The 21727-nt window shown below is 45.2% G+C and overlaps 2 protein-coding genes across 20 annotated transcripts in view; both read left to right on the top strand.

The window, feature by feature from the left end:
- Nucleotides 1-21727, top strand: part of zmiz1a (zinc finger, MIZ-type containing 1a) — a 364054-nt gene that overhangs the window by 166913 nt on the left and 175414 nt on the right. The window lies entirely within an intron of this gene.
- LOC138737309 (uncharacterized) lies at nucleotides 15930-16525 on the top strand. Its single transcript, XM_069888062.1, has 2 exons — nucleotides 15930-15979; nucleotides 16204-16525. Exons 1-2 carry the CDS (start codon nucleotides 15930-15932, stop codon nucleotides 16523-16525), a joined length of 372 nt encoding a protein of 123 aa, XP_069744163.1.

Genomic DNA, 21727 nt, shown 5'->3' with positions numbered 1-21727 from the left:
CCGTTTGCGTCCTTTCTTTGGAACGTGTATCATCTCCCTTCATTGGCCTTGCTATGAAAGCCAGGTGGGGAATCGTAATGTTTCTCCGCACTTTTCATCTCCCTTGCTAAACCTTTCATTGCTCTTTACGATCAATGAGGCTCTCTTGAATACAGTCAAATCTGAGCAGTGAAGGGCTCCCACGATCAGCAATAGGATAAGGTTCAAATAATCATCTTGAGGAAAATTGTCTAACTTGTCTACTGGAATAGATAAATGTTGCTCCTGCCTCGTCTAAGAGACTCGTGAGGGTCAGTCGTTATCCATCCTGAGCAAAATGAACCAATTTAATGCAGTTCATCAAACCCTGAGGCTTTATATTCCTCTGGCCTTCTCATCTTCATCCTTACGGTCTCTGTGATGTGAAGGGAAGGTTATTTAAGGATTGTGCATTTCTATCTCTGCGCAGGTTTTGGTGTGGAAGCAGGGAGAGAGTAGAATCCTGTCAAACAGGGCATCTCACCTCTCTGTGTGTATGTCCTTGCATATCTGTCATTGAAAAAGAATGGGGATGTAGAAGTATGCGTGTGTAGGTATGTGCGTGTGTGCATTTCTGCACATGTTTGTGTGTGTGTGTGTGTGTGTGTGTGTGTGTGCGCGTGCAGGTGCAGGTATCTGTGCCTGTGTATGTGTGGTCGTGTGTTTGTGGACATGTCTGTGTATGGGCACATGAGTGTGCAGGGGCACGTCTATCTGTATGCGTGTGGGAGTAGGCACATGCGTATTGGCATGTGTGTGAGCACGTGTGTATGTGTGTGTAATGTGTGTGCATGTCTATGGGTGTGTGTATGTCTGTGTGTATATCTGTGTGGCTGTGTGTATATCTATGGATGTGTGTGTTTTGTGTGTATGTGTCTGTGTGGGTGTGTGTATGTCTATGGATGTGTGTGTTGTGTATGTGCCTGTGAGTGTGTATGTGTGGGTGTGTGTATGTCTATGGGTATGTGTGTTTTGTGTGTCTGTGTGGGTGTGTGTAGTCGGTGTGTGTATGTCTAAGGGTGTGTGTCTGTGTGGGTGTGTATATATTTATGGGTGTGTGTAATGTGTGTATGTCTATGGGTGTGTGTTGTGTGTCTATGTGGGTGTGTGTATGTCTAAGGGTGTGTGGGTATGTGTCTGTGGGTGGTTGTCTGTGTGGGTGTGTGTGGGTATGTGTCTGTGTATGTCTATGGGTGTGTGAATGTCTATGAGTGTGTGTTGTGTATGTGCCTGTGAGTGTGGATGTGTGGGTTTGTGTATGTCTATGGGTGTGTGTTGTGTGTATGTGTCTGTGTGGGTGGGTGTATGTCTATGTGTCTGTGTATGTCTATGGGTGTGTGTGTTGGGTATGTGCATGTGCCTGTGAGTGTGTATGTGTGGGTGTGTGTATGTCAATGTGTATGTGTGTTGTGTGTATGTGTCTGTGGGTGTGTGTATGTCTGTGTGGGTGTGTGTATGTTTTTGTGGGTGTGTGTATGTCTATGGGTGTGTGTTGTGTGTATGTTTCTGTGTGATTATGTGTAGTGGGTATGTGTCTGTGTGGGTGTATGTCTGAGTGGGTGTATGTCTGTGTGGATATATGTCTGTGTGGGTGTATATCTGTGTGGGTATATGTCTGTGTGGGTGTGTGTTGTGTATGTCTGTGTGTGTGTGTGTGTGTCTGCGTGGGCGTGTAGTGGGTGTCTATGCGTATGTGTCTGTGTGGGTGTGTGTATGTCTATGGGTGTGTGTAGTGTGTGTGTGTCTGTGTGGGTATGTGTAATGTCTATGTATGTGTGAGTGTTTAGTCTTGCTTTGCCCATGATGTAGCATGATAAACTGTCGGACAACAAGCCGTGTTCGTGTTGCAGAAGTCATCCATTAAAATCTGCCTTTGCTCACCAGCCAGCTCAATCGAAATGGATTGGACTGCAGCCTAGAGAAGCTGCTGAGCCTTGTTATTCTGCAGGCGTTTTCTCCCTCTTCCCAGTGGTGTTTTGATTCTGTTCAGGAATTCATATCCTCAAACCTCTTCTCAGCTTTGTCTACAGTGTGACTGGGTGATCTATGATTGTACTGAAAGGACAAAAACCGTTCCACTGCAGATTGACCCTGAATGACAAATGCTCCGTATCAGGGCTCGTTAGGCAGCTTAACAAACAAAACTGGGCAAAAGCAGTAGCTTCTCGTACACTCGCACCATCGATTGTGACATTTTCAAATTGGTCCCAGATTCAAACAGCTTTTCAGGGAGAGAGGTCCAGATTTCTACAGTCTGTTCTGCTGTCACCCTGGATGGGAGGCACCTGATCTTGCATTACTTCCCTCTGACAAGTCTCAAGCACAGTGGCGTGGCTCGTAAAGGAGCTGCCTCCTCACTCAAGGAACATGGGTGGGGGTGGGGGGGGGGTGGTGTCTGTGTGTCTACATACACACAGTTTCTCCTCAGGCCATTTGGCTTTTGTTTCACATCATAAAGACATGGAGGTTGGCGTGGAGGGCGGGACACTTTTAGCGTAGCAGTCAGTTCAACGCTGTTACAGCACCAGCGATCGGGACTGGGGTTTGAATTCAACATCGTCTCTAAGGAGTTTGTACGTTCTCTGCGTGGGTTTTCCCCAGCCTCTGGTTGTAGGCCATTTGGGTGTAATTGGACAGCACAGGCTCGTGGGGCTGCATTAATGACCTGTTACTGTACTGTATATTTAAATTTAAATCGTTCCTATTTGGTGGATGAGTGTTGGAATTTGGGTTCTGGTGATGGGAATAAGGATAGATAGAATGAATGGGATAGGGTGAAATAAGTGTGAATAAGTGGTTGATGGTTACCATCAACTCCTTTGATTTCTTTGAATGTCTCAGTTTGAACGACTCCTGATCTGGGGTTTTCACAGAATGAAAGGCTACTCTCTGTTCCAATGTAATTGGTTTATAAGTTACTTGGCATCATGATTCTGATATTCAGGAGTCATTCAGAAACAAAGGGGAATGGGATTAAAGTACAGGGATTAGAATGGAGGTGGGGAGAAGGTTTAAAGACGGGGAGAAGTGGGGTCTGAAACTCACTGCCTGAGGCACAAGCCTTCTTCACGTTGAAGCAGTACTGGGGTGGGGTCTGATCTACGGGCCCAGGGCCAGATGATGGGATCAGACCATCTGACCAGCACACTGCAGGTCTCATGGCTGCCTTCTTGTATGATAGATACCTTGAGCTTCTGCCCCTGCTGCTTGTGCCAGAGCCGCCTTCTCTCTCCCTGACAGGTTCTGGTCGTATCTCTGCAAATTACGATGGATTTGCTTCTCACTGATGCACATCGAGGATATTGTCTCACTGCACCCAACAGCCCTAGCATGTGATGCCTGAACCATCGCTGTTGTTTCTAGAACTGCTGTGAAATGGTGCCTTAGTGAGAGGAAACAGCACTATACCACTTCTTCCTGAGCGAGGACCCTGCCATATTGTTCTGATTAACTCTTGAGCATTTTGAAGCTTGCCGTTAGGCAGGTTAACTTCTATGATCAAAACCTTCTGGACAGGATTGCAATCTTGCCTGTTCACAGTTCTCACCAGGCCTGCACTAATGTGTCTGGTTCAAAGTTCAGATTTATTGTCAGAGTACATACACATCACATACCACCCTGAGATTCTTTTTCCTGTGGGCCAGGCAGAATTACCACTTATCGGTAATGAAAAAAACTGTATTCAAGCAAGATACGTGTCCAAAAGAAGGAAATGTAAACAAGAAGAACGTGCAAATAGACTGCAATACAGAAAAGAAATATTCAGTAATAAATACTGTGCAAAGTAAGAGTCCCAAAGTGTGTCTCTGAGTTTGCTGTTAAGGAGTCTGATGGTGGAGGGGGAGCAGCTGTTCCTGAACCTGGTAGGGCAAGTCTTGTGGCCACCGATGCCTCCTTCCTGATGGCAGCAGTGAGAACAGAGCGTGTGCTGGGTGGTGTGGATCCTTGAGGATTACTGCTGCTCTCCAACGGCAACGTTCCCTGTAGATGTTCTCAATGGTGGGGAGGGTTTTGCCTGTGATGTCCTGGGCTGTGTCCACTACCTTTTGCAGTCCCCATACCAGGTGGTCAGCACACTTTCCACCACACCTCTGTGGAAATTTGCCAGGATTTCCAAAGTCATTCCAAACCTCGCCAACAGAACAATTATCCCTTCATCATGGATTAATGTAGACCCTAGGTTCAAGAGCATACCCACAGGTCACTGCAGGGTGAGTGGATGCTATTGATATCCATGTGGTCTTTTATGACAGGAGCACAAAGGTTTTGCTGCATATAGTGACTCTTTGGTGTTTGTGTTGTATCACCTGTCGCAGTCCAGGATTCCAGAGAGGGAACAGATATAAGAATAATCTGATCAGGACTGCTTCGGGAATGTATTAGCTATGAGTATGGCAATAACTGTGGGATCAGGGTGCAAAGTAACGATGGTCAGTTCATTGTCATAGCCCAGGTACACAGTAATTCCTATTTGCTGCAGCTATATAGGTACTTATGTAAAAAAAAGTTCAATAGTGGTATGGTAAGGCCTGCGCTGTGCTGAAGTGCTCCAGACATTAAATTAACGCAGCACTAAAAGGATCATAAATATAAAAGATACAGTTAATGCAAGAAAACAGTTGAATTGCGAGTTAACATGCAGGTACAGCAAGCAATAACGTTCCTTTTCATCGTAAGGATAAATAAAAAAATGAACATATTCAACTCTATGTGGACTATATGTGGAACATCGCATGCAGCTCCACCGAAGGATGAAAATACTTGCAAGCTAGGAATGAATTCCCAGCACGGGGGATTGACCCATGGGGAGAGATGAAGCGGGCGAGGCCCATGCTCTCGAATTTTGAAGAAGGAGATGCAATTTTCTTAAAATGCACAAATTTCTTTTGGGACTCAGTGAGGCAGGTGCAGGGGTAATGTTCAGAACTGGTGCCGGTCTCAAAATAATTGGTGAGGCCCTCAGACCAGAAATGAGAAGGGACGGCTTCAACCAGGCAGTGCTGGATCATTGGAATTCTCGACCAGCGGAAGATTCTATTTATTATGTTTTCATCCGTAGCTTGAGATTGAACAAAAGCAAGCCGTGAGAAATGGAGACCTTTTTTTGGATTGTTATCCTGCAAATGGTGGTCCAAACTCAAAACGTCAACACAAAGCTCCAGGAGCTTTGACTTGGTCTCTGGCCCGATAGAATGTAGTTGGGTCTCGAGGATGTGACCAACATTGGTAAGAGTTAAAAATGATGAAGAGATGAATATGGGTATCAGTTGAGATGTGCAGATCCAAGGAATCTTGTCTTGTCGACTGGAATTATTCAAACCACTGTGGCTATTAATTTTATTTGAAAGCCCTCCCCAATTTGAAATGATGGATTCTGCGTGGTCCGCAGGTGACGGAATCTCAGGGATGTATTTGATGTCATGTGTGTACCCTGACAATAGCGTTGAGCAATTATTCTTCTTCTCCCGCTTTCTGACAGTTTTTCTCCTTTCACTTATAGGCTCATCATTACATTAATTTTCAGTACAAATCATTGCCTGAAGCCCCCTCCCCCAACAACTGGCCAGATATTGGTGGCACTGCACAACATCTGCACAGGGGAATGGGTCTCATCAGCTTGAAAGCAATTTGAGTTAATGCTCTAATACTTTTCTAAATATAATGTCAAAATGCACCTTCTTGTCCACTGAGGCCATGGCTGACTCATTTCCTCTGCAGTGTTTTCAGTGGAAGCCTGGAGCATTTTACCACCTACTTCACCCATCTCTCTGGTTTTGACAATTTTTTCCTGTAATTGTACTTTGCCAATTTATTTGTTTTGGATTGCTTCGGTCTCCATCCCTGTCCCTCATTTATCCTCTCTTTTTGTCTGACTAACTGCTCCTTCAATCTCACCACCCTTTGATGTCTTCCCCATGCTCTTTGCATCTCCCTCAATCTTAACCCTCTCTCTCTCTCAACCCTCTCTCCCCCCCTTGATCTCTCAATCTTCTCTCAACCCTCTCTCTCTCACTCCCCTCTCAACTCCCTCTCCATCTCTCTCCCTCAACCCTCTCTCTCCATCTCTCTCCCTCAATCCTCTCTCTCTCTCAAGCCTCTCTCCCCACCTCTTTCACTCAACCCTCCCTCTCTCCTCACCTTTTTTCTCTGCCTGCCTCACTCCTCGCTGCTCTCTCCCCCCTCTCTTTTACTCTCTCAATTCCTTCCCTCACCTTCCTCCTCCCCCCTCTCTCTCACAAATCCTCTCTCAGCCCCCTCCTCTCTTTCTCTCCTCACTTCTCTCCGCAGCTGCTCTCTGCCTGTTTACCACCGATCTAGTTTCCAGGAGTTTATATTTTGTCCCTTTGCACATCTGAATTGAAACCAGCTTTTCTGAATTTTTGTGTTGGATGAATCAAAGTAATGATTTTATTGCCCATTAAAAGGGCTTCTGGGATTCATAAAGGTCTAAGCAAACCAACATAATTAGTCTAACAAGAATGAGTTTCAATATTTGTATCCAAATTATTTTATGAATCAAACGATTCATTTGTTTGGATATTGTGTTGATTATTGACATTCTTTCCTTTTCTCATTCTGGGCTCTGTTTTGTGAGATGTTTTGTTCTCATTGACATCCCTGAGGCTGCCTTGAATTGATTAGGCCCATTCTGGATCTCAACTCTTCTCTTCAACTGAATGGTGGACAATATAACTGCAACTGTTTCCAGGGCCTGCAAGATTAAAGTGTAGTTTACAAACAGTCACACCATAAATCTTGTCCAGAATGGAAACAATTGCCTTGACCTCAATCCTCTCATAAAATCCCACATCAAGAAAGCGCTACTAAAAAGGGTGGGGTCAGATTTTATGCTCATTATTTATGTCACGTAACTGTTTTCCATATCAGACTTCCTTGAAGAATTTGTTGTAGCTTCGCATATAAAGTCGTTTCTAAGATTGAATTTAAGAGCAGGAAGGTTATGCTGCAACTGTACAAGGTACTGGTGAGGCTGCATCTGGAGAATTGCATGTAGTTCTGCTCTCCTTAATTGAGGAAGGTGTACTGGCTTTGAAGGTGGTGGAGAGGAGGTTCACTAGGTCGATTCCAGAGATGAGGGGGTTAGCCTGTGAGGAAAGATTGAGTCGTCTGGGTCTGTACTCGCTGGAATTTAAAAGAATAGGGGATCTTATAGAAATGTATAAAATTATGAAAGGAAAAGATGAGTAGGTAAATTGTTTACTTTGGTAAGGGAGACCAGAACTAGGGGACAGAGCCTCAGGATTCAGGGTAGTAGATTTAGGACGGAGATGAGGAGGAACTGCTTTTCCCAGAGGATGGTGAATCTGTGGAATTTGCTACCCATTGAAGCAGTGGAGGCAACCTCAGTAAATATATTTAAGACAAGGATGGATAGATCTCTACATGGTAAGGAGAAAAGGCAAGTAGGTGGGCATGAGCCTATCATCAGATCAGCCATGATCTCATTGAACAGTGGAACAGGCTCAATGGGCCGGATGGACGACTCCTGCTCCTGTTTCTTATGTTCTTAGCTGAGGTCTATTTGTGGTAACTCTTTTGTCGACTAAGTACTGAAAACCACCTTGACTCAAACTCATTAGACGATGTAAAGTGTCAGCACACATTTTGAGTCCAGCCTCATTGTTTTTTTGGGACAGACATAGCCACAATCTATGAGTTAATGTTGATGAGAGGGGAATTAGTGGGAGATAACAGTTTAGTATCGAAGGGATAAGGTGATCAATTGACACCTCTGTTAAGCTTATAAATACGCAGAGATTTGTGACAGAGGTTGACGACATTTCTTTTGGCTTCAATAAAGGGCAGAATGGTTGGCGTAGCAGTTAGTGCAATACCTTTACAGCACCACTGATCAGGACACTGATTCGAATCCTGCGCTGTGCGCAAGGAGTTTTCCCTGTGTCTGTGTGGGTTTTCCTCGGGAGCTCTGGTTTCCTCCCACTGTTCAAAGCATACCAGGATTGTACATTAATTGGGTGCAAATTGGGCGGCAGGGACTTATGAGCCAAAATGGCCTGTTACTGTGCTGTATGTCAAAATGAAATTTAGCCTAAATCCAAGATAAATAAGGATATATGATCTTGCCCCATGGTATGAAAAAGAACAGTGGCTAGTTTGGGTGAATGGAGGCAAGATGATCCAACTAATTTGATTTGTGTTCAGTTAATATTATTTTTATTGACTGGGTGTTGTTATTGATCGTTCCTTTTTCACATGAAAGAATGTGCATGAAAGCTGGAAAGGAATTATGTCACTGGAGAGAGTGAGCAAGGAGCTGTGCAGGTGCTATATACATTTTAGTCTAGATGTTCCAACCTGTTGTATTTTTAATTTTTAATTCTTCAAAACAGATTTATTGTCAGAGAACATACATGACATCACATACAACCCTGAGATTCTTTTTGCTGTGGGTGAGGCAGAATTACCACTAATTGGTAGTGCAAAAAAACCTTCCTCAACGTTAACAAATAAGCCAATAACAACATGTAAACAAGCTAACTGCAATACAGAGAGAATAAAAAATATAAATGAAGTTCAAAAGTCAGAGCCCTTAAATGGGTCCCTGATTGAGATTGCCGTTGAGGAGTCTGATGGTGGAGGGGGAGCAGCTGTTCATGAACCTGGTGGAGAGAGTCTTGTGGCACCTGTACTTCTTTCCTGATGGCATCAGCGAGAACAGAGCGTGTGCTGGGTGGTGTGGATCCTTGATGATTGCTGCTATCAATACTGATTCTTCAATCTTGGTGTCTAAAAATATACACTTTGGACATCATCTCTACTTGTGGCACATAGCCCAGCATCTGGGAGGATATAAGAGAGTAAAAAAACTCAATCCTGACAGAGGGAAGTCCTGCCTGCCACCCTTCAATCACAACCAGTGAAGCTATCGGTCATGATGCAGGAGTAATGACCCCATCATTCAGGGACAAATTGTGTAAATCCGTCATCCTTTTGTTATTCTAATCCAGTGGTTTTCAAACCTTTTCTTTCCACTCACATACTGCTTTAAGTAATCCCAATGCCATAGGTGCTTTGTGATTAGTAAAGGGTTGCTTAAGGTGGGATGTGAGTAGAAAGAAAAAGGTTGAGAACCACTGATCTAATCAGATACCAGTGTAAAACGTTCATCTTTGTCTTCGAAGCTATAGGACCATAGCACATTATAGCACAGAAACAGGCCCTTCTGTCTGATTTATTATTCTGCTTCATCCCACTGACCTGCACCCAGTCCATCCCATCCATGTACATGTCCAAATTTTCTAAATGTTAAAAATTCACCACTTCAGCTGGCAGCTTGTTCCATGCTCCCACTATTCTCTGTGTGAAGAAGTTCAGTAAAAACTCACCAAAATGCTGGAGGAACTCGGACAGTCTTTGGTCCAGCCAAGTTCTCCAGCATTTCAGTGTTGTTTTAGGACAATCACAGCATCTACTTTGTGTTTCACTCAGTGAAGAAGTTCAGAATCAGGTTTATTGTCATGAGCAGGTGTCACAAAACAGGTGTTGTTCTGCAGCAGGAGGGTGGTGCAGAACAAGATGCAAAAATAACAATAAATTCCAATCCCATAAACGCAAGATCTCAAAACATAAATTACTAGTGCAAAGAGTGAAAAGGTCAGGTCATGTTAGTGGTTCACTGTCTGCTCAAAAATCTGATAGCGGAGGGGAGGAAGCTGTTTTTGTAACATTGAGTGCTCATCTTCAGGCTCCTGTACCTCCTTGCTGGAGGTGGCAGTGAGAAATGGATGGTGAGGGTCTTTGATGATTGTAGCTGCTTTCTTGAGATACTGCCTCTTGTATAATATGATCCATGGTGGCACTGGCCGTGTGCATTGGTACCTCCATACCCGCTAATGTTCCCCCTAAACTTCTCCCTTTTCACCTTAACCCACATCCTCTGATTTGTATTTCACCTAACCTCAGTGGAAGAAGCCTACTTGTATTGATACCCTTCATAATTTTGTATCCCCTCATTCTCCAATGCTTCAGGGAATAAAGTCCTAACCTTTAAACCTTTCCCTGTAACTCAGTTCCTCAAGTCCTGGCAACATTCTAGTAAACCTTCTCTGAGCTCTTTCAATCTTATTGATATCTTTCCTGTAGTTATCCCTCCATGGTCTTACCTTTCCCTATATCTGGATTTTCCTTTGAACCTTCAAATTGTCTGGTCCTGCAGGCTCTATCTCCGTGTTTATCCCCGGATCCAATGCTTCACCACTTGGGGACTGTGTTTTCACTGCCATGGTCCTAAGCTTTGGAATATCCTTACCCCTATCTTTCCGGATTCAGTAGGTTCTTTTACAAAGACATGGGTAGTTAGTAGGTTAGGGAGTAAAACACAAAATTCTGCAGGCACCATGGTTGAAATAAAGACACAATGATGGAGAAACTCAGCAGGTCAAACAGTGGACTTTATATAACAAAGATAAAGGTACATAACCAACATTTCGGGCTTGATCCCTTCTTCAAGGTGTGGGGAAAATGTCGGCAGGTGTCCAAACAAAAAAGGTAGAGGTGGGGGAGCAGCACAGTCCCAAAGGCAGGAAGTAATAGATGGATAAGGGAGAGAGGACACAGCAGCAAACAGTGGAAGGAGGGATAGCTGGGTGAATAGAGAGGAAGGGGGAGGAGTGCTCATGGAAAGAAGACAGGTGAAAGGGAAGGGCGGGAGATCGGGGAGTGGGCTAGCAGAAGCTGGAGAAGTCGGTGTTAATGCCATCTGGTTGGAGAGTGCCCAGACAGAAAAGCAGGTGTTGTTCCTCCAATTTATGGGTGATCTTGGGGAGGCCATGGAAGGCATGCGAGTGTGGGATTGGGGCTCGGAATTGAAATGGTCGACAACTGAGAGATCCCTGTCACTGATGCGGTCAGAGCGAAGGTGCTTAACGAAGTGATCACCCAGTCTCTCCGATGTAGAGAAGGCCATATAGGGATCATCAGACGCGGTAGTTTGTAGATTAATCTAGGTTAATTTGTCAAATGGGTGTAATGTGGGCTCCTGGGCTGGAAGGGCCTGTTCCCATGTGTGTCTCCAAATTAAAAATTAAACCCTCAAACGAGCTTTCAATCTCCTCTCATCTTTCTACTTCTGGCTCTGTATCAGATTTTGTTCACCAAGTGGTTGAGGACATGCCACATCAAAGGCACCACTGCTCTTGGTTGACTTACTCTGCTCCAAAACGGGACTCAGCGACCAACGTTTTGTTCCCGATCTGAATAGAATGCTTTGAGCCGGGCAGATGTGTTGTGGCTTTGCAAAGAGTGCTGATCGTGGAGCTGACTTCCACGGAGTTTGTTGAGAGAATGAAACATTGCGATCACCCTCAGGACTGCACGAAGCTTGAAGTGGGGCCAGTTCGATCAGGTTTGTGCCTCATTGTCAGCACCGATAGCTCCTTGCAAAATGGATTGAGGAGACAACAGTCCCACACTTTGCCATGGGGTTTGTACTTGGTGGGATGTGTTTGCTGCTTTTTTTTATCAAATGAATCACCTAACTCTTTTAATATTGGTTTTCAAGCTTGCTGCAGATTGATGATATGTCAAAATGCAGATTTAATTGGTCTCCAAGTTGTGCAGTTTTCCCCAGATCTCTTGAGAACTCGCATCTTACCCTCAGGGGTTCTTTAGGCTCGGAAGTCGGATCTCATGAACTGAAGTGCCTTTCTCGCCCCTCCAGTTCTCTCTCCCTCACTCCTGCTTTTCTTTCTCACCCTCCCTCTTTTGTTTTTCATTTAATCAGAAGGAGCGTGCATCTGACATTCCCTACTCCATACACCTCCATCACAACTTCCACATCCCTTGTTCAATGTCCCAAAGAATTTTGCAGCCAATTAAGTCCTACAAGCCTGAGATTTTTTTTACTGTGAGAGAGGCAGAATTAGATTTCTGATTTCCGATTTATTGTCAGAGTACATACCTGACATTACATACAACCCTGAGATTCTTTTTCCTGTGGGCCAGGCAGAGCTTCTATTTATCAAAGTTCAAAAAGTTAAGTTCAGATTTATTGTCTGAGTACATACATGACATCATCCTGCAATGTTTTTAAAATTTAAATTTAATTCTATTTTATTTAAATATAGACATACAGCATGGTTACACGCCATTGCAGCCCACGAGTCCGTGCTGCCCAATTAACCTACACCCTGGTACGTTTCAGTTGGTGAGAGGAAACAAGAGCCCCCCCGGGGAAACCCCATGCAGGCACAGGGAGAACTCACAAATTCCTTACACCGCGGGATTCCAACCCCGGTCCGGATCACTGGCGCCATAAAGGCGCTGCTGTAACCGCTACGCCAACCGTGCTGCCTTTCCTGTGGACCAAGGCTGAATTTCTACTAGTCAGTAGTGCAAAAGGAAAATTGAACTCAAGAAAATATACAAAAGAGAGAAATGTAAACAAAAGGGGAGTGCAAACAACCTGAGCAATACAGAAGATAAATATTCCTTAATCAATCAAGTGCACAGTTATGAGGCCTTCAACGAGTCCCTGATGGAGTGTTTTGTTGAGGAGTCTGATGGTGGAGGGGGAGCAGCTGTTCCTGAATACTGGAAATTGAGTTGCCAATTGTACCAAAGAAATCTCCCACAATGAATCCGATCACCTGTTTTAGTTTGACCAATATGAGCCAAGATACCTTCTCTTTAGAAATAGGGCAATAATAATACTTTACTTTCACCTGCAAGATCTTCATAGATAGGGCATGTAGTTGGGATGGATGTAGAGCGGATACACTTCCCATGAGTACTATGCTTGCATTGCTATCCAAGGGTTAGGGTCCAAGCTCCTGGAGTGTGCCTCAGCCTACAGCATTGTCAACCAAGGCACAGGAGACACTGCGGTGACCTTTGGTGCCGCTGAACAATTTAGCGCCAAGGTTTCAGGAAACCAGGATGAAACTGATTCATACTGGGAGATTTCCTCAGCTTAGTCACTTCAGGTGTGGTTTTCAGTCATGGGATTGTTTGTTGTCACAATCAACTGGTATGCAGCTCAAACCATCAAACAAAAAAATGTTCAAAACACTCAGCAGCTCAAACAGCATCAGTGGAAAACGATACCGCGAATGGATCAGAAGAGAAACCCTAGATTCTGACAAAGAGAAGCTGACCTGAACTTAAATTTATATACAGCTGTGACAGATTATATCATATTTTATATGATGTATAGATATGTTTTTTGGAAGAGATACATTGGATAGATTAGTGTAGGAAACAAAACACTTCACAAAACAGATCTCATTTAAAATGCAAGAGCTTTGCTCAAGCCAGACATTCCGGGGCCCTGGGCCTTTGTAGGAACAATGGAAACTACTTTGCTGAAGGTTTCACAAGGAGGTGAAAAAAGAGTCCATCTCAGGGAACTGATAAGATCTTTCAGGAATTGATTTTGGAGCCAGCATTCTGTTTGGGGACAGTTTGCTGTTTTAAGAGAGGTTCTGCTTTTTACAAGAATATGTGAAAGAGTTTTCTGCAGTGGCTTCTGGAGGGCTGCAACACAACAAGTTGGTTGTGAGTTCCGAGTTCAGCCTGTTGAAAACCCTTGTGGTCCTTACAAGAGGAAATGGCTGGCTAGTGTTTTACCTGATATAAGGGAAACTAAAGGAACAGATAATGACCTGAAGCAAAAGGTTATCATTTGATGGGCCAAGTTTCTTCAGCAAGACACTGAAGTACTGATGAAAGTACATGTTTCTTTGTGTCCAATGAATAACGAATCTCTCTCTGAAAATCCCGACCGCCCAGACATCTGCCCCCACCGCTGATCCCTCGGTTGTCTCCCTGACTGCCGGTCCCTCGGCCGCCTGGACATCTCCCTGGTCGCCTTCCCCAACCGCGATCTCTTGGCTACCTAGCTCCCTGAGCTGTAACCGTAACTGTTTCCACCAGAGCCTGGTGAAAATTCATAAATGTTAAATTCTGTGCCCAGTATAAGAATTGCCTGATACCGGTGAAGTTGGAAGGGTGAGAAGTGAGATTGGACTATGAATCAAAGAACTTATCTGAACTTATACACACATTACATACACATGTCCTTAGAATTAGAAGGGAATTAAGTTTAGTTAATGGTAATGAGTTAAATTTTGATCCTTTTTTTATGTTTAAAGAAAATTAAAGACTACTTTTGTTAAAGTAACCATTTGTCAGTGAATTTCTACTGCTGCTGGGTTTTGGGGTCCTTTGGGCCCGTAACACAGCACAGGAACAAGCCCTTTCGGCCCACGAGCCTGTGCTGTCCAATTGCACGCAATAGACCTACACCTGCCCCCACCCCACCAGAACCTTTTTGGAAGGTGGGGTAGGAAGCCAGAGCCCCCCAGTGAAAACCATGCAGACACAGAAAGAGCATACAAATTTCAATGGCAGATTCAAACCCCCGGTCACTGGCACTGTAACAGCGTTGTGTTAGCCACACTTCCCCAAAGATGAACTGTTTCTCTTTGCACCAATACTGCCTGCTGTTCCCAACATTTTCTGTTACTTTAGTCAGATTTCCAACATCTGCAGTTCCTTGAAAGTCAAATGCTGACGTTTACTTTGGATGCAGGGCACATTCTGTCCTTTCTGCACCACCCAGACATCATCCTTCATCAGTGCACCTCATGGAATAGAAGCCCTTCCCTTTGTGAGAAACAGAAGGACCTTCACAGAATTTGCTCCAGACAAAAATTGAGAACAAAGAACATTTATTATACAACAATGCAAAGTTGGGTGCTTCCCCTTACCCTGGGAATACACACACACACACACACACATTGGGGCTCACCCAACTTTTACACAGTTGATTTCAGTATAGAAGTACCCTCCCCCTTACATTCTTCTGCCTCCTGGATGAGTTTGGCATTAGGCAATCCTGTCTGCCTACGTGCTGTTTCTGTGAACTTGGAGGACCAGGGGGTATCCTGTCGGTGTCCCATCATGTCATTGTCCTTATTCACCTGCCTTTGTCCTTATTCACACCTTCCCAACCCTCAGGGCTCCAAAATCAATTCCTGAAAGATCTTATCAGTTCCCTGAGATGGGCTCTTCTTTTTTTCACCTCCTTGTGAAACCTCAGCAAAGCAGTTTCCTATGTTCCTACAAACTTGCTAATTCTGTCTAAGGCTTACTAATTACATATGCGGAACTTGCTGACTCTCTCTAAGTCTAAGGCTAGAAGACCCTTATCTTATTCAGACTAACTTTACTTCCTACATTCTATTATCTTTTTTTTCTTTTCTTTGGCTTGGCTTCGCGGACGAAGATTTATGGAGGGGGTAAAATGTCCACGTCAGCTGCAGGCTCGTTGGTGGCTGACAAGTCCGATGCAGGACAGGCAGACACGGTTGCAGGGGAAAATTGGTTGGTTGGGGTTGGGTGTTGGGTTTTTCCTCCTTTGCCTTTTGTCAGTGAGGTGGGCTTTTATCTACCCTTATCCTATTCATACTGGCTTTATTCATTACACATATATCCATACTAGCTTTCTTCATCACTCATATTTTCATATTAGTTTTACTCATCTCTCACACCTTATTATCTGTGCTGAAGGCAGAACATGGTGACCTTTCAGATAAAATCAGCTACTGAAATTTCATTGAATTGGAGACAAGTTCAACCAGTAAACATGACCACATCATCTACAATGAGAGAAGACTTTCTAACCCTGTCTGTTGCTTTTGCTGGCTTCACCAAGCATTCCCAAATGGATTGATGTAATTTATGGCACCAATTCCAGGAGCAACTCCTTGTCCATTGGGAGGTTGGTGCTGAGGGCAAAGCCTCAGATTCTTTTGCTTTCAGTCATTTGCAGTCAGTCAGTTGAGGTGTTGGACTCTCTGAGCTGGAAGGGAACTGCGTGGCGGGCCAGGGAGACGAAAAGGAAAAGGAAGCCCCTGCGGTGTGTCGCTATGGACTTTCCCCGGCACCAGTCAGAGCCAAGCTTTGCTTGGAATATACAGTAAAATTCCTGTTATCCGGAATTTAAGCAACTGGCCAAAAAAAAACCATAATTGGCACACCTCACCATTATTTTGCCAATCCACTCCATGTGCAATCTCAAGCACTGGATAATTCACATCCACCATCTAGCTGTCAGATACCAGGGGTTTTACTGTACAGGTACACGATCCTTTATCCAGAACCCTTGGGGGACAGTGTGTTCTGAATTTCGGATTTTTCCAGATTTCGGAAAGCCCACCTGAATTGTGCTGCAGTATCCACCACCACCTCCTTCCAGTCCCCTGGCCTGCCTCCCCCAACCACGGTCCCTCGGCCTCCTCCCCCTAATGCTGGTCCCTCGTCCACCTCCCCCAAAGCTGGGCCCCGGCCACACGGACGTCTACCCCGACCGCCCGGACGTCTGCTCCGACCGCCGGTCCCTCGGTTGTCTCCCCCGACCGCCAGTCCCTCGGCCGCCCAGGAGTCTCCCCCGACTGCCGGTCCCTCGGCCGCCCGGACATCTCCCCCAGCCACCTTCCCCAACCGCGGTCCCGTGGCCACCTAGCAGTCTCCCCCAACTGCGGACCTTCAGTCGCCCAGACGTCTCCCCCGACCGCCGGCCCTTCGGCTGTCTCTCCCAAACGCCAGTCCCTCGGCCGCCTCCCCAACCACAGTCCCTTGGCCTCCCGGCAGTCCCCCCCAACCGTGGACCTTCAGCCGCCCGGACATCTCCCCCAACTGCCGCTCCCTCAGCCGCCTGGCCATCTCCCCCTTCCACCAACCGCTGGTCCCCACTTGCCAGATTTTGGAGCTTTCCGGATTTTAGATGTCTGGATAAAGGATCGTGTACCTGTACTAAAATCAGATTGCAAAAACACTTGCAAGTCCTTCCTCTTCCTCATGGGCAACTTTCACTGCCTGGACATGGGGGAAGGGGATCTTGAGGGACGAGAGTGGGGTATGTGAAGGTGTTTCTGCCTTTGGACATGGAGCTGAACTCAAAAGTTGCAGCTGAGAATTGATCCAGCCAACAATTCAGCACCAGTGGGTTTTTATTTTTTGCAATGCCTGAATAGCACTCAAAACAAAGATCTTCACTCTACCTGGGCACACATCACAGGAAACTAAGCAAAATTATTCCTATGAACAAACAATGAGCCACTAGAGGCACTCAGCAGGTCAGGCAGCGTCCATGGGTAGAAGTGGTCGGTCAACGTTTTGGATCTTTATCAAGCCTAAAGTTAAAAATGGGATGGGGGGGATATTGCCAAGATGAAGGGGCATCAAAGCTGTGGAGGGGCCAAGAGGTGATGTAGGGTGTTGGAAAGGGGTGGAGACACAGGCAGACAGAGACCACCAGCAAGGGGGAGAAATAGAACCAGTGGGACCCGATAGAGGTGAGGGTTACCTGAAATTAGAAATATCAATGTTCATGACGTTAGGTTTAACCTGGCCATTTTTCACCTTTCATGATATACATTCCGGACTGGGTCCCTGGGTAAAGAACAGATCGAACACCAATATGAACCAGCTGGTGGCTGAGTATAAAATCAGTCCCAGAAAACTTGGTCACAGATTCCAAAGGGTTAAGGCTGTCCAAGAGGAAGATGGTGACTTGTTCCTCAAGGAACCATTTTTCTAAATTACTTTTATGTCCCTTTCCAAAGGAATCTATTTGGTCCATTAATTCTATATGTTGGCTCACAGAATAATCCCATTGTCCACTAATTTTCTTCGTGACCCCTATTCCCATCAATTATTAAAGCCCACATATAAAAGTGCCAATCTATTGACTACAATTCTACAAATCAAATGATGTGAAATGAAACCAGATTATCTGGAGGCCAAAGGGAGAAGCCACAGATACCTCGTTGAGATTAGGATTGATCCAGAGGGCACAGGGAGAAGGTGCAGGAGCCACATCGAGATCAAGAATTGATCCGGGGTTCACTGGGAGAAGGTGCAGATACCAGGTCGAGATCAGGATTGATCCAGGGTTCATTGGAAGAAGGTGAAGATGCCACGTCGAGATCAGAAATTGATCTGAGGTTCATTGGGATTAAGTCCAGATACCAGGTTGAGATCAGGAATTGATCTGGGGTTCACTGGGAGCAGGAGCAGATACCAGGGCGAAATCAGAATTTGTCCTCGGGGGTCACTGGGAGTGTGAGAAAATGGCTTCTGTAATAATGAAAATCTAAGCATTTATAACAACACTGTTTGCAGATATTTATGGAGATGTTTGGTGGGAAAGATTATAGGTTAATTGGTCACGTGGGTGGCACGAGCTCATGGGCCAGAAGGGCCTGTTACCTTGCTGTGTCTCTAAATTTAAGTAAATGTGTACAGTGCTGCCTGGAAGGTTTCATGAAGCATAAAAACATTGTGGGAATGGGGGCTGTGGGCATGTGTATACAATAACAGGTTTACGTGCTTTCTGTCAATAAATGCTTGTGTACCAAACTCCCCACATCTGCCCATTCCAATTCCAGTGCCAGTGGAACAGTGCGTGAGCAGAGCAGCTGAAACAAACCACAACCTATGACTTTAAAGCCACCTGCTTCCCTGTGAAATTGAATCGAGCCAACCTGCTTAACACTGAGCCGCCCCTGGGTCCGCAGATCACCTCAGGAGTGGACTGAGCATTGGCCTTTCCAGCATGCCACTGACAGGCGCTCGCAGGGGCCATTGGAAGGGAGTCATGTGTCCTTTTCCCTGTTGGCAGTCACTCTCCGAGGCCAGAACCGTAATTGGAAGTGCATGTCACAGCTTTCCTGTCGTTTTTTTTATTTTAATGAAAATCTTGAATGGATTTTATTTAAACAAGCAGGGGAAAAAGCATGCATTTATTCGGCACCTTTAATTGCCTCCTCATCGTGTCGGAGGTTTGGATAGAAGCTTGAGTGGCCAATGGTTTGAACTGGAGTCTTGTGCGGCTGCAGAGGCTGCAGGAACACTGGAGGTGAATCCACGGACTCTCAGTGACTTTCTTTCTCTAACTGTAAGGGGTGCTGGGCGATGCTAATGGAGGATCTTTGTCTGCCTTATGGCAGACTAAAGGCAATTTTGTGTAGTGTGATGTTTCTGTTTTATTATAAAGTACCTTAGAACATTATAGCACAGAAACAGGGCCTTCTAGTCTGTGCCAATCCATTTTTCTGTCTTGTCCCGCTGACCTGCACCCAGTCCATAGCCCTCCATACTCCTCCCATCCATGTACCTGTCCAAATTCTTTTCATGTTAAAATTGAACGCAGATTCACCACCTCAGCTGGCAGCTCATTCCACACTCCCACCACTCTCTGTGTGAAGAAGTTTCCCTAAGCTTCTCCCCTTTCACCCTGAACTCATGTCCTCTGGTTTGTATCTCACCTTCCCTCAGTGCAAAAAGCCTAGCAACATTTACTCTGTCTACAACTCTCATAATTTTACCTACCTCTATCTTCTGCATGACAATCAATCGTATCTGATTTGATCTAAATGCACTGCAGAGCTGATATTGGTCTGTGGACAATGGTTGCACAGCAAGTTCTCACAGTGACTTACTCATTCCATGAATGTGGGATATGGCAGCGATCTTGCTCCATCCTAATTGGGCTTGACTGGAGAGGACAGCTCAGAGTCAACACCATTGGAGATACCTGGAGCAATTCCAGACAAGGATGTTTTATACAATAGTTCAGTATCTGCCTCCCATTTTCCTTGACATTCTAGATAAGGGTAATGGTTAATTTCAGAATTGAAATTCCCAAGAATCCTGTTCCTCAGTCCAGATTAATGATCTAGATGTGTTCTATAACATCACATAATGTCACCACAATGTACTCTTTGAACTGGAGCCCTGGAATCTCTTTTTATTAATCTGTTTACCTGAATAATCAGTATCCAGAGGATGTTGGTGAGTGGGGAGAGATTTAACTTGAACCTGAGGGGTAACTGTTTTACTTCTAAGGTGATGGGAGTATGGAATGGGCTGCTGGAGGAGGTAGTTGAAGCAGGTTAAAAAAAGTACTTGGATGGATACATGGACAAGAGTTTTTGACCTTAAGACAGAAGATCAGAAATAGTCTATTCAGCCCATCGAGTGTGCCCGACCATTTAATGATAAGCTGATCCATTTTCCCATTCAGTCCCACTGCCCAGTTCTTCTCCCCATTACCTCTGATGACTTGGTTAATCAAGAATCTATCAATCTCTGCTTTAAATACACAGAATGATTTCGCCTCCACAACTGGCTGTGGCAACAAATTCCACAGATTCACCATGCTCTGGCTGAAGAAATTGCTCCACATCTCTATTCTAAGTGGACATCCTTCAATCCCAAAGTTGTGCCCTCTTGTCCTATACTCGCCCACCATGGAAAACAAACTTTCTACTCTGTCCATGCCTTTCAACATTTGAAATGTTTCAATGAGATTCCCCCCCCTTCCCCTCATTCCCCATAATTCCAAGGAATTCAGGCTAAGAGCTGTCAAGTATTTATATGATCACCCTTTCTTTCCTGAAATCGTCACTTCGTCTGAAGGATTTGGTAAAAATGCAGGCAGGTGGGACAAATGTGCATGGGACATTTTGGTCAGCATGGGCAAGTTGGACTGAAGGGCTTGTTTGCTGTGAAACTCTGTGACTTGATGAGCTCTTAGCCTTTAGAAAGTCTTGTCATTGGATAACCTTGTTCTTGGATATCCTTGCCGTTGAATTTCTTTCCCAAAGGACCCACTTAATATTGGTGCTCAACGCTATTGGATCTCCTTGGCCTTGAGTCTTCCTGTTGTTGGGCTCTCGTGCCATTAGATCTCCTTGGCTTTGGACTGGGATGTCATTGTGCCAATTCATTCAGTAGCCCACACAAACCTTCACTCCATGATAAAATACCTCACATACTGGCATCTCCCTCAGAATGGAAACAACCCTGAGATCATAAGAAATAAGAGCAGAAGTCGGACATCCGGCCCGTCAAGCCTGCTCCGCCATTCAATGAGATCATGGCTGATCTGATGATGGGCTTATCTCCACCTACCTGCCTTTTCCCTATATCCCTTAATTCTCCTACAATGTAAAAATCTATCCAATTCTGCCTTAAATATATTTACTGAGGTCGCCTCCACCGCTTCAACGGGCAGTGAATCCCACCCTCTGGGAAAGCAGTTCCTCCTAAATCTACTCCCCTGAATCCTGACATGATGTCCCCTAATTCTAGTCTCCCCCCACCAAATTTATGCTGGGCTTTGGGGTTTAAGAGTAGAATTGGAACCTCCTAACGTTCTGACCATAGGCAGGAGTACTATCCACTGGACCACAGCTTTTTTTCAAAAGTCCCACGGCTTGAATGTGGCCAGATTTACACACTGTACAGATCAAAGCACTCCGTGGCACAAATAGGCCAGAACAGCAGAACAGTCACCAAAGCTTCCCTGACTGAAACATCTGGAAATATTTAGGGAATGTAACGTGTGACAGGAATGTCTGCAAACACAGACGGCTGGTTACTGATGTCTGGACGTTTGTCTGCCCAGGTGACTTGTTCAATTTCAGGGTTGATTTAATCAGGTTCTTGGAACATGATACAGGACAGCATGCCACAAGGTGGTGGGGGGTGGGGGTGGCAGACAATGAGGAACAGGCCCTGGAATCAGATCACACCTCCGTACAAAATGGTGCAACTGTGAACTCAGGCAAGAAGAAGCAATGATTCCTAAGGACCCTCCCCTCCCCCTCTCCCTGCTGCAACCTGGTACCGACCGGGTAGATAGTGTCAAGGCAACTGA

Source organism: Narcine bancroftii, chromosome 6, assembly GCF_036971445.1.
Source record: "Narcine bancroftii isolate sNarBan1 chromosome 6, sNarBan1.hap1, whole genome shotgun sequence".
NCBI classification, from domain to species: domain Eukaryota; kingdom Metazoa; phylum Chordata; class Chondrichthyes; order Torpediniformes; family Narcinidae; genus Narcine; species Narcine bancroftii.
Note: the sequence above shows the minus strand (reverse complement) of the source record. Positions and strands in the feature narration are given on the sequence as shown.